At 33.8% G+C, this 13,653-nt stretch overlaps 1 protein-coding gene across 2 annotated transcripts in view; it reads left to right on the top strand.

Moving 5' to 3' along the window:
• LOC148603588 (solute carrier family 40 member 1-like) overlaps window positions 1–12,014 on the top strand; it is a 47,965-nt gene extending 35,951 nt beyond the window's left edge. For both annotated transcript variants that reach the window (XM_088553842.1, XM_088553841.1), the window contains exons 5-8: window positions 2,194–2,412; window positions 3,556–3,849; window positions 4,381–4,812; window positions 9,000–12,014. In XM_088553842.1, coding sequence (XP_088409968.1) covers window positions 2,194–2,412; window positions 3,556–3,849; window positions 4,381–4,812; window positions 9,000–9,355 — 1,301 coding nt within the window. In that variant the 3' untranslated portion in view covers window positions 9,356–12,014. The remainder of the gene's footprint in view (window positions 1–2,193; window positions 2,413–3,555; window positions 3,850–4,380; window positions 4,813–8,999) is intronic.
• Window positions 12,015–13,653: the final 1,639 nt, after the last annotated feature.

The raw sequence follows: 13,653 nt of genomic DNA, 5'->3' as shown, positions 1-13,653 counted from the left end.
GTCAAATATTTAACTTTGAGGGCTATATTTACTTAAATATGGTGGTAATCAGCACTTGAAATCAAGTTTTGTGTAAATTTGAGCAAAAATTAGGTTAGAAATGAGGAAAAACTCACTTTCATTACTGCGGTTAAGGCCAAATAAGCATTCCCCTATGGCAACATGGAAAATCCATTATTGAGTACTTTTTTTGCTTTAGGTGCCCTTTACTGGTCATGTTTTAATGTGAAAACACTGTATTTACAAATTTAAAGCCAAATATATCAATTTTTAAAAATAGACCAATTTCTCAGAAAATGATTACTTTTAAATCTATCTCTTTATTAATATTGTTAAAAAACAAGTTGTGATTGATTTTTTTTATTTGAAAAGTCAGAAAAAGTTCTTTGCAAATATTTAATGCATTTAAGTATGGTAGAATATTGTCACTTTTTTGCTCGCGCAACTTGGTTACCCTATATTTAAAAATCAAATATTTAAAAAAGTGCTTGTCACATTTAACTGAAACTTTGCAAATGCATTCAGTATGTGTGTAGGAAGATACCTGTATAGTTATTTATTTTTTCTAAGACAAAAAGTGACTCTTTAGGTTACAGACCACCAATTCAACCAATGAGCATTTGGAACGTACGCAAAAATAGTCCTACGCAGAAATTACCCCTGTTCCTCATAGTTCTCATCTTATTTAAAAAATTGAAACAGTTTCTGAAAGGAAAAACATTTCTGTACATTTTATAGGTGCATTTTGCTTCTTGTGATGTGAAGCCTAATCTCCATATTGATTTTTAAATTTACCCCTATCTTGTGAAAACACTGGGATTTCCCATGCTATTTATAGACCCTTCACTTCCGGTGACCAGTACTGCACTGCAAGTCTGCTAACCCCACATGCCATTCTGAGGATTGTGAGCTGACATATGTAGAATCATGCTGATGTATAGTCCTCTGCAGGTTAAAGTTAAGGTTAAGTCCAGAGAAGCCATTGAATATTGTGAAATTAGCATAGAAGCCTATGGGAAGTGGAATTAGTGGTTTTTAGCCTATACATGTATCATGGCCACTCTATGTTTCTTATTCATACAAGGAAGTGGTTTTCTACGCTGGCTTCTAGTTTTTATTGGAGAATGTTTGTCTAAAATGTTTACAAACTCATTTTCATAATCATTGTACACATGGTTTAAATCTGTATCCTTACAGTTATCAGTAATTTTAATTAAATGTAAATCATTTGTTCATTTATATCAACAGTTTTGTAACTTCTGTATTTGACATCTTTCCTTTTGTTAACTGGCAAATTACCTTTTTTGAAACATGTTGGCCCTTTGACAAGTTCTGAAAGATTAAAAATATCACAAACATCAAAATGTTTTGATAACATATCAAAATTTAAATCCCCAAAAACAATAATATTATCATATGAAACATAGGTTTTGTCAGAAGATTTGGTAAAAATTTCGTAGAATTTTTCAATCTTCATTGAGGAATAAATAGGATCACCCATTTGTGATCTGAATAACCAAAATATGGCCATTCATGCCAAGAACGCAGTAATATTTAACTCGTGATCTTATTTTGGTTATTCACTCCTTCCAATTAATTATCGTATTATTCCAGCAACCTTTCCTTTAATTGCAAAAAATGATAAGTATAGCATCTTAGCTTTCCAATAAATCTAAGTTAACAATTTGTCTAGTCCATTAGGCAAAATAGTACTACACTTACGCCTATAAAACATGACTTATCATGAACGAAAATGCTCATTTATCAGTTAGCCTAGTGCATACTTTAACGATTTCTCATTCAGCATGCGGGGGTTATCATAATATGTAATATGATACAGTCTTGCATAAGTTTCCCTTCCGATTCAAGGTTATTTGAATATGTTTTGAGCGAGCTGAGTCCCGTAGCACCACGTCTTGTCTCTTTTATATGAATAGATTTTAGCGAGCTGAGTGCCGTAGCACCACGTCTTGTCTCTTTTATATGAATAGATTTTAGCGACCTGAGTGCCGTAGCACCACGTCTTGTCTCTTTTATATGAATGGATTTTGAGCGAGCTGAATGCCTTGGCACCACGCCTTGTTTGCTTTGATTTTGCTAATTTCTGACAAACTGCTAATCCATTTTAATCGTATATATTAGAATCTGACAGGTTTCGCTAAATTTGTTTTTGTCTCCTATCTTTTTATGCAGCCATGACATCACTGATGAGAGCAATTGATCTTACAACAGCAATACTTGCTCCTGTAGCCACTGGGCAAATCATTCATTATATTGCCCTTCAGTATGCGGCTGTGTTTATTGCCGGTTGGAACATTGTCTCTGTTTTTGTGGAGTATGGCCTGATAATGAAAGTATATGAAGCTGTGCCTGCATTAAAGAGTAAAATGAACAAGAAAAGAAACGATGAAGGTAATTATTAATGTAAATATTTTACCCATATTCTCAACACTGTTAAAAAAACTTCTTTAAGAGGAGCCATGAATGTAAAAAAAAATAATTAAAAGTGCTGGTTTGCCTCTCGAAGAGAATGCCTCAAAATTCATGAATGGATACTACTAAAACAAGACCGCTCCACATAACGTAGGGTTAATTTGAAGGTTCATTTTTGATTAAATAGCCTATCAATTCGATAGGAATTTGGGCATTAACAGTTTAAAATCATTAAAAGTGACAAATTTAAAATGGCAATATGCACTTGTATAATGCAACTGAATGGTAAAATGAGTTGATAATTGTCACTATAGTAAGGGTGTTCATTAAAATTCTTCTTCTTAAATACCATACATAAATAATAACACGAGATTCAATAAATTTTAAGTTCTTACCCATTGGTGATCGATAATAGAGACGATCTTTGTTTAAAAGACTTAAATAAACCTGTCCTCAACGTATCAAAATAAGACTTGGTAGCATCGCTTATAAAATAGCCATGGTCACCAACAAGAAAACGAACTTGAACAGCATGAGGTAAATTAGTTAAATTCACATCCAAATGTTCAACACATGATAATTTTTGACACCTGCAAGGGCTGGACATTCTAAAAGGAAATGACGCAAATCTTCCGCTTGATGGCCAGACAACCGAGTTGGACAGAGTTGACAATCATCAGAATCCTTCAGACGATACCGATTTAAGTTGCTATTAAAACATAATGTACAATCTTGAACCTTCGAAATCCGAACTTGCGAGGTATCGCTGTTGTCCCCTCTATCTGTACAAATACGTGTATTCAGACAAAGTGGACGTTATAGATACATCTCGCAGCAGCTCAGAGTTCGAAAACTGGTTCATAAAAACATAGAAATTACCTAAGTATATTATAGTTATATGCACCGAAACAAAAGTCATTTGCATTGAGGTAGGGAGGGACGGTTTTTTTCTCTTAGTCTTTTTCATTGCCATATCTGTCCTGAAATAATTGCTTACTCTTTACCCGATACACTTTGACGTATTTTTCATCCTTGACCTTTTTTCGTCGGAATTCCGTTTCAGCATTTTGCCTTTTATTTTACATTTGACAGTATATTAATGATTGGTGTCGTTTTTCACAGTTATATCCAATGAAAATGTAGAGATGGAAGAAATTGATTTACAAATGAACGACATTGAGCCACATGAACAAGATACAAATGCTGAAGTTGAAGATCGTCAAAATGTAACTCCACAAGCAACAAAAGCTGAAGAAGAGAAGTCCCGTTTTCCGCCATTTGTGTACACGATGTTTAAAAGTTTCATTATTCTTGTGAAGGGCTGGAAGACTTTTATGAAATATGATGTTGCCTTTGCTGGACTAGGTTTGGCTTCTCTGTATATGACAGTGTTGGGGTTTGACAGTATAACAGTAGGTAGGTTTCCTGTCTGTCTAAACATTTGACTCCCTATTTCTCCTGTATTATAGATGAGAATGACATTCAGTACAATGTGTAGATAGACATGACTCGTTTTGCTTGAATCTGTTCATTAAAGATGATGTTGCATTTGTTTGTCTGTACATGAAAATCTTGATGTTTGACACTATCATTACAGATACATGTAGATATTTTGTCAGTTAGGTTTGACTTCCTATATATGTCATAAACATTAAACCTCATTCAGGTCAACATTAGTTATTTGGATTTTTTGGTATTTCGTTTTCGTTTTAGGGTGTAGGGACAGAATATTCATTTTTTTTTCAGGAATACGTTTGTTCAAATTTTATTGCTAAAACATATATTTCTGTCCATTCTGTCTGGTTAGGTAAACTTTATCATACACAATATGGCAAACGCAATGTTTGCCCTAATCCTTTTTCTTTGGGATTTGCTCGTCCCCACTATCATATTCCAGTCTATGCACTGCACTGACTAAACTCTTATCACATTATTTATGTGTTGTAGGTTTTGCGTACTCACAGGGTATCAGCGAGTCTATACTTGGTATTCTGATGGCAGCTGGGTCGATCTTTGGAATAGCTGGTACATTTGCCTACCCAAGATTCCAAAGAAGTTTCGGCCTTGAAAGAACTGGACTTTACGGATTTTTCTCTGAGATTTTTTGTCTTTTGTTTTGTGTAGCATCAGTTTTTGCACCAGGTAGTCCTTTCGATTTGACAAAAAGTAATAATGTTGACGAAGCTTCATCAAATAGCTCCATCATAACCACATTAGCTCCAGTTTCGACCCAGGTGGTATCACACAATGTTACCAATCTCTCTGGTAGTTTGTTCATAGACAATACAACTTTACCGAGTGATAGAGTTTCTACAGAGAGACAATCATCATTCATATCTATAGGACTGTATTTGGGCGGTTTGATTACAGCAAGATTTGGTAAGTGTCGGTCCTTTTTTCATAGCCCCGAAAATATGTTTCAGGCAGATAGTCTTTAGAAATCTGCATGCCTGTCTGTCCTTCCAAGCTTTTTGTAAGAACAACCTCTTTTAAACTATTCATTAGGTGATCCAATTAGGAGAAGACCAGCCCTATCACCTAAAGTTGACTATTTTTGCTCGTCGCGAGGGGACATGGAAATGCCGGGTATTCGTCCGGGTTTTCTGCATTTCTTTTTGTAATGCTTCTTCCAAATCGGTTTATTTTTAGTATGTAGCCTTACTATGAAGATTTACAGATTAAGATCGACTTTGGTTATGGTTTAATGATTTTTACATAAGTTACGGCCCTTGGACTTAGAAAATTTCAGTGAATTTAAAGTTTTCTGCACTTTTTTGTAATGCCTTTACCAATTGGTTTTATCTTTTGTATGTATTCTTACTGTGAGAAGTTACAGATTAAGTTCGACTCTGGTTATGGTTGAATGATTTTTGCAAATGTAACGGCTCTCGGACTTTGAAAATTTCAATGAATTTAAAGTTTCAAATGTGTCTTTTTACATGGGGGACATTGAAACGCTCTTCTTTTATATTGGCTGTACTTATTTTTTTCTGTACAGATACACGATTTAAGATTTTTTTAGCTCAGCATAAAGCCCAAACATCTGTTCATTAAATGATATCTATAAATTAGTAAATATCACTATCTGTAAGGATAAATTTGCATTCCTATACATTTGTTTTCTAATACATGTAATTATTTTGTCTAATACATAGAACTGCTTGTAATGAATTTCACAGTTGGTGTGATAATACATTTTGTATGTTGACAGAATATTTTACAAATTTGCATGTTTTCTTGGCGGCCCTTGAAAATTATTGCTATTTCTTTAGTCCCAGTCGAAAAGTAAGAACGTAGGTAGATATAAACAACTTGCTTATGCTAACGCAGAAAAAAAAACCCTAAAGACCTAGCAGTGTTTTAGTTGGTATATTATTTCCAAGTTGAAAAACAACAAAACACAACTTCGTTTGGGAAACACCATTTCTAACTAAACATCACTAAATAATACAAAGATCGCCACAATGTTTCAATTAGTACTGCCATAACTGTGTAAAATCTTTAGGGTGTGTTTTAATCAGACTGATTGTGGTTTCTGTAAGCAAAAAAAATCTGTTTTTGTCGGTCAACTTCAGATAAAACAAAACAAACTTTTACAAGACATGAATCAACTACAGTTAAATTAGGGTACTCCTGTACTTAACAATAGTCGAGAACAGGTCACTATTCTAAATTAGGGTACTCCTGTACTTAACAATAGTCGAGAACAGGTCACTATTCTAAATTAGGGTACTCCTGTACTTAACAATAGTCGAGAACAGGTCACTATTCTAAATTAGGGTACTCCTGTACTTAACAATAGTCGAGAACAGGTCACTATTCTAAATTAGGGTACTCCTGTACTTAACAATAGTCTTAGTGAGAACAGGTCACTATTCTAAATTAGGGTACTCCTGTACTTAACAATAGTCGAGAACAGGTCACTATTCTAAATTAGGGTACTCCTGTACTTAACAATAGTCGAGAACAGGTCACTATTCTAAATTAGGGTACTCCTGTACTTAACAATAGTCGAGAACAGGTCACTATTCTAAATTAGGGTACTCCTGTACTTAACAATAGTCGAGAACAGGTCACTATTCTAAATTAGGGTACTCCTGTACTTAACAATAGTCTTAGTGAGAACAGGTCACTATTCTAAATTAGGGTACTCCTGTACTTAACAATAGTCGAGAACAGGTCACTATTCTAAATTAGGGTACTCCTGTACTTAACAATAGTCGAGAACAGGTCACTATTCTAAATTAGGGTACTCCTGTACTTAACAATAGTCGAGAACAGGTCACTATTCTAAATTAGGGTACTCCTGTACTTAACAATAGTCGAGAACAGGTCACTATTCTAAATTAGGGTACTCCTGTACTTAACAATAGTCGAGAACAGGTCACTATTCTAAATTAGGGTACTCCTGTACTTAACAATAGTCTTAGTGAGAACAGGTCACTATTCTAAATTAGGGTACTCCTGTACTTAACAATAGTCTTAGTGAGAACAGGTCACTATTCTAAATTAGGGTACTCCTGTACTTAACAATAGTCGAGAACAGGTCACTATTCTAAATTAGGGTACTCCTGTACTTAACAGTAGTCGAGAACAGGTCACTATTCTAAATTAGGGTACTCCTGTACTTAACAATAGTCGAGAACAGGTCACTATTCTAAATTAGGGTACTCCTGTACTTAACAATAGTCGAGAACAGGTCACTATTCTAAATTAGGGTACTCCTGTACTTAACAATAGTCGAGAACAGGTCACTATTCTAAATTAGGGTACTCCTGTACTTAACAATAGTCTTAGTGAGAACAGGTCACTATTCTAAATTAGGGTACTCCTGTACTTAACAATAGTCGAGAACAGGTCACTATTCTAAATTAGGGTACTCCTGTACTTAACAATAGTCTTAGTGAGAACAGGTCACTATTCTAAATTAGGGTACTCCTGTACTTAACAGTAGTCGAGAACAGGTCACTATTATATCTCGTTATAGTATATTGCATGTAAAATTAACATGTTTATAATGAATACTCATTTTCTGTTACTATAACTTTGCGCTCCTTTGGAAGGTCAGTCGACTTTTATAACTGTCGATTGTATCTACAAATGTAGTTGTTTAAGGTATTTTTAAAATTTTGCAGGGTAAGAAATTGGATCCTTTTCATATTGTACCACTTTAAAATTGTTAACGTTAACGGCTTGTATGTATCGGCTTGCTTACTCGTGGTTACAAACATATCACGGCAGTGTAAAGTCAATAAACACACATGTTGAAAATATGTCTGTTCGATTAACATAAACCCCTATTGTTCCGCTTGATTATATAAAATCACTTCACAGAAATGTTCATTTACAAATTGTGCTTACAAAGAAAAAATGATGTTGTGGAAATTCTTTTTCACAAAGACTCAAAATTAAATGTTATAAGAACAAAAAAACCCACAAAAACCCAACCTAAGATGCCCAGGCTGAAACATGGAGAATGGCTGCCACTGGTGTTTTGTATTCATTGGTGATAGAAAAGTTGAACTTTTGCGTAACACACATAAATAGTAGAATGTTACCCATTTTCATTTTATCTTCATGTGAGTTTTTGGAAGTAATGTGGAACTTTCAGTTGAAATTGAGAAAAAGCGTAACTCTATGTCCATTTACGTTCTTTAAATTACAAGATTACAAGAAATAAAACCTCTAGAATAAAGGATGCCATAGAAAGTTCTCTCTCTCTCTCTCTCTCTCTCTCTCTCTCTCTCATGTGATAGGTGCCATATTAAAAAGGAAGGTTGTGACTTGAACCGTTAAGGAATGGTCAGAAGCAAGCATTTTCGTTATGTATAGACAGCAACCTGACTTTAAGTGAATTGATCTCTTTGAAATTGTACCAGATCTTGCCTGTTGCCATACAGGAAAACTGGTATTGATTTTTTGGGTTGGTGACTTCATCCACTAAGAAATTATGGACTAGAATCAAACATTTTCATGATGTCCGGATAATGACTTGACAATTACCGAATGAATCTTCATGAAATTATACTATAAAGTGCAACTCGCAACCTTGGATTGATTTTGGGGGTTGTGACTTGAATGGCGTAGGAATTAGGGGCCAAAAGGGGTCAGCAACAAGTATTTTATGATATCCAGATAATAACTTGACAAAAAGGTAATGGACTTCTGTGAAATTGTACCGAAAGGGGTCATACCTCTAAATAGAGGGATTGATTTTGGGGTTGTATCTAGAACCATGCATTTATGAATAAGGGACTACAATAGGGCCATTTTGATTCTGGTCGATTTCTCATCCTGTATCAAATATTTAATCTGAATCAAATTTTAGAGCTCTTTCAAGCTTGAATGGTGTTCCATACTTCCAAAAACTATTCAGGGTTCAACTTCTGCGATCGTATCAAGCTGCGACCAGCGACGTATTTAAGTCGGCACGGACGTACCATGTTTTTATAAACCACTGTATTAAGGATTACCAGCCTTCTCAAATGTTAAAAATAACACTATGATATCAATAAAAAATACCGATTATATTATAAAACTGAAGAAATTTGTTTACATTTTTTCAGGTCTCTGGATAGCTGACTTAACAATTACACAACTATTTTTGGAATCGGTAACCGAAACGGAAAGAGGTATAGTAAGTGGCATACAGAGATCGCTGAACCAGCTGATGGACATGCTAAAATTCCTGATGGTAATTCTTGCTCCGTACCCTGAACAATATGGTCTGTTAGTTTTTATATCGTTTACCTTTGTATGTTTTGGTGGTACGCTATATGCGAAATATTCTTATTCTAAAAGAGGACATTTTTTTCATTTTGAAAAGATCTGCAGTGCTGATAAACAAAATAACAACATACGAACTGATTTAGGGGACAGTGCCATCTCTATTCCATCTATTTCGAAGTCTAATGTGGTATAGTTTAAGCAAATCTGAATTGTACAACACACGAACTGGTTTAGGGGACAGTGCCATCTCTATTCCGTCTATTTCGAAGTCTAATGTGGTATAGTTTAAGCAAATCTGAATTGTTGCATGTGGAATCGATTTGATATGGTACTGAATGAAATTGAAAGCATGAATGAATAATTATCATTGGTCAATGAAAAAGGGAGTAAGTGTGATTTCATTTTAAATGACCTTAGATAAAGATGAATGTGATATTTTAAATTAAGACTTGAGAATCTGACATTTTTACATACAATCTGAGATTTACTTTAATAATGCTTTTTAGCTTTATTCACACTTTGTTGTTGATGTTTTTATGCTATTGAGAGAATTCAGATAGAACTGAAACCAGTATGAAAGGAGGTTTTCATATGCAATGTTCTGACGCCTTTACTGACTATTAAGGTACTAAATTTTTTTTGAAACCAAGTTGCAAATCAAGCAATTTGTCTTTGGAAACAACAGTTAGTTTGATGAAAAATAGTTGTATTACTCGACCTCAATTCAAGCCCATTTTTGATCTTATCATAACTTTCCTCAGCCAATCTATTATCGAAGCAAAGTTGTCTTTCTTTTTGTAATTTGTTATGCGTTTCTTAGTTTATAACAACCAAACATATTTTCTAACAATCAGAAAAGAATTTTATAATTCCATAGTATTCCCGCCATTTTTGTTGCTTTGTTGACATGATACTGATAATTGAATTTTTCAATTTCTGTAAACAACAATGTACTTTCTCACGAATTTGAACGATAACCTTCAAAAGAATTTTGATACAAAAATAGGCAGTAAATTATTGTTTCGGTCGAATTACCAACAACCTAAGATCGACTTGGTACACATTCGACAATGTAAATATTATGATGCTGGATTTAAATGTTAATTTCCGTTTTATAGAGACACCGTTTTATGATATGGATAAGCAAGTCATTTAATTCATTTTAAAAATCAGTCTGTATACTCTTTGCTAGAGAAAGCATTGATTTTTGTCAAAAAAATATGATAAGCCTTAAATGGTAGTAGAGGAATTAATCGAATGTTAGAATGGTTAAATAGGAAATGGTATAAAAAGAACAGGTATGATAAAACGTAACAAATGCAGCAGAGTATGATCTACATACAAAATAATAAATACTTTCAGAGATCAACAGTAGGTTTTCAACAAGTGTGAAACACGCCTTTAAATAAGTCCTGTATTAGTAGTATGCATGTCTCATGAATATTTTATAATTCGTTATGGATGAATAATGACAGGCGCATTGCTAAACAATTAATTGAAATACATGTATGTCTTCTGTGGAGAAAGAATCTCAGTCAAGTGTTGTACACTATGTAACCTGCGGAGGTTATTTCAAAGTCTGTTAGAATTGAAGCCACACAACGGCAAACGGAATTGTTTTTACTTGAGTATATTCTCAAACTTCGTAACGTTTATCCCAGATGGCCCTCAGTCAATCAAATCGGTTTTATATGTCCTAAATTACCAAAAAAATGTTATATTTTTTCATACTCTCTAGAATTTTTTAATACAAAATACACTGTATTGAGGTATTGAGGAAATAATCTCATACCATAATTGTAAATAGAGTTAATATATATTAATGTAATGTCAGAGCTTTATACATTCAGCATGAGCATGGTTCATTGTACAGATGAACTCGAATATGATGTTGCTTTCACTAATTAAACAAATCATATCAGCTTTTTTTCGTTTTGATGATGATAATTTGTTAAAGGCATCATCGATATAACTTTTTGTACAGCTTTTAAGGAACTACCTTAGTTTGATAAAAAGGTTATTTCTTATTGAGTGATTTTTCCCACAATTCTTTACACGTTTCTTTTAATAATATGATTGCGTGAAATTGAAGAATATTTTGTTTTTGTTTAAAAGAATCTCAATTTGAATTTTTTTCTAAACAAGACCACAAGCCGAAATATTTTGAAAATTTGTAGTGCTTATGTCATAAATTACCCAAAAAAGACAGAGATTGGACTTTGATATGTCCTTTCTTCGTTTCCCTTATTACTTTTCTTCACCTAGACAAAAAGTTTATGTAATTCTATGCTATCATCATTTGGTGTAAATAATACATTTTAATTCACTGGAAACCACTGAACCAGCTTGATAAGATGCCTCATTGGACGGATGGTGTGCTCAAATCTGCCAATTAATTTCTTTATGTTTTATATATAAAAAAGAATACTGTATGGAAGGACTTCTACTTCCAAAGTTCTGAAAGGCCTACTTAATAAAAAAAAATAAATGTCCTAAAAAGGCTTAAGGTATAATTAAGCTTGTAATTGGCATAGTCTTCACAACAAATTCAGTTGTTTTGAAACTTTACATGATCGTTATCAATAAAGGCAGCTAAAAACCTCTACTCTGATGCCACTAAGCCTGCTTCCTTAACATTCATAATAAAGAATTTTAATTAAAAATGTTGTTTTAGCTCAACAGGAAACTTTTCTTTGGATTGCTGATGTTGGTAAATAATACATGGAAGCAATTGATGACGCTTTGAATCCCCAGTTAAGTTTTACAATGTTGTGTTTTTATTTGTGAAAGCCTTTACATTTTTCGTTTTTATTATTTCAGTTATGTTGTTTTAAAATAAATCATGTAATGCACAGAGTTTTATAATGTGCCTAGAATAATGTAGACTATACTGTCGTATGTGCTGGAAGTCCGTCTTCAATATGGCTCTTAGAATTAGATGGCTACGTTGATGTATGTGTCTAAAGTCCAGTCTTCTTATTGGGTCATAGAAATGTACTTAATGAAAGGGGTTTACGAATTATAGTCAGGAAAGTATTAAGTTTATAATATCGACTGAACTGCATTGGTGGTCACTTGGTAGCGTGGTTACATCAGTTGCCGGAGATTGTGGTCTCGATCTACGGTCGAGTTACACATACGATTTTATAATTGGTAGTCACTGCTTTTCCACCAAACACGCACTATTTAAAAGGAATAAAGTGACGATTGGTTGGCTTGGAGTCAGAATAATATATCAGATTTAGGTCACATGTCTTCCCGTTGACTGTGATACCGCTCTGCTTGTAGGACTTGTACAAAACAGGGACTGTTCGGTGTTGTCAAACTTTCTGACAGTAAAATGCCATAAGACGTTGTGCCATAACCAATCAATCAATCAATCAACCCACCAATATTAGACCAAAAGAAAAAGAATGGATATGGTGAAACACAACAAATGCACCAGCGTATAACATAAATACGAAATATACTTTCAGAGATCACCGAAAGGTCTTCAACAAATGGAAGCACTCTTTTAAGTAAGCTCTGAAAATCCACAACAAAAGTAATAAAATACACGGTAACAGAACGATGACACTTCTTCAAAATTAAACTAAAAAAACAATAAAACAACACAGAGACATTTTATGACCAGCATCAACGGTCCGGACTGTGGACATGCGCCTACCTTCTATTTTATAGACAACACGAAATATCCACTGAAATAACGTTCGCAGTTACTGAAAACTGGACTAACACAGAACATATTAACGAATGACAATAACATTTAAGCTACCAGCTTTCGGAATAATCGGTCATAAAACTCCAGGGGACTGGATTTGGAGTAATAACGTCAAGTACTAAATAGGCAAGATTTGATGTAGTGCAGTTCTAAAAAATGGAGGGTGGGGACCTTTTTACGAAGGGATGCAATTAGGCGTCGAATATTTCTATTACAAAGGTTCAAAGAATAGATAATAATTTGAAAATTTGAAAATTGGATCCTTTGCGAATAAATCTATTAAGGGCAGTTTATAAATCGTCGGATTTTTGTTGGAAAGAATGTGCTGTATATATTATATTTCCGTAAAAAACAGAGTGAGCAATATAATTTTTGATACAATAAACCTGCAAGTAATATCAAAATAATCAATAAAAGATGTCCGAGATATATTATTGTTAGACAAATTCAACTTAAGTTCTTTTGGATAGGTATTTTGAACAAAGTTTCCGAAGTTAGGATTATATACGACAAAAATTTAGATACGTAAAAGTATTATTTAATTCATGCAACAGATCATGTATGGAAGGACTTTCAAAGAGTTTAGCTATTAACTGTGATGAAAGTGCGGTACAGTCCACAAAGACGTCCATGTATGAATGTCAAAAAGCATAAATTTATAATGTTTTGAGTATTGTTTCAACTTAGCAAATGCTCATGGGATTACAAGTTGGATAAAAACAATTTGTTAATTAGGTACTAGTCTTCGTTCGATTTTGCGTCTATCAGTC

The sequence above is a fragment of the Perna viridis genome, chromosome 11 (genome assembly GCF_037379345.1).
Source record: "Perna viridis isolate PV_CMFRI_1.1 ecotype Kerala chromosome 11, ASM3737934v1, whole genome shotgun sequence".
Classification (NCBI taxonomy): domain Eukaryota; kingdom Metazoa; phylum Mollusca; class Bivalvia; order Mytilida; family Mytilidae; genus Perna; species Perna viridis.
Note: the sequence above shows the minus strand (reverse complement) of the source record. Positions and strands in the feature narration are given on the sequence as shown.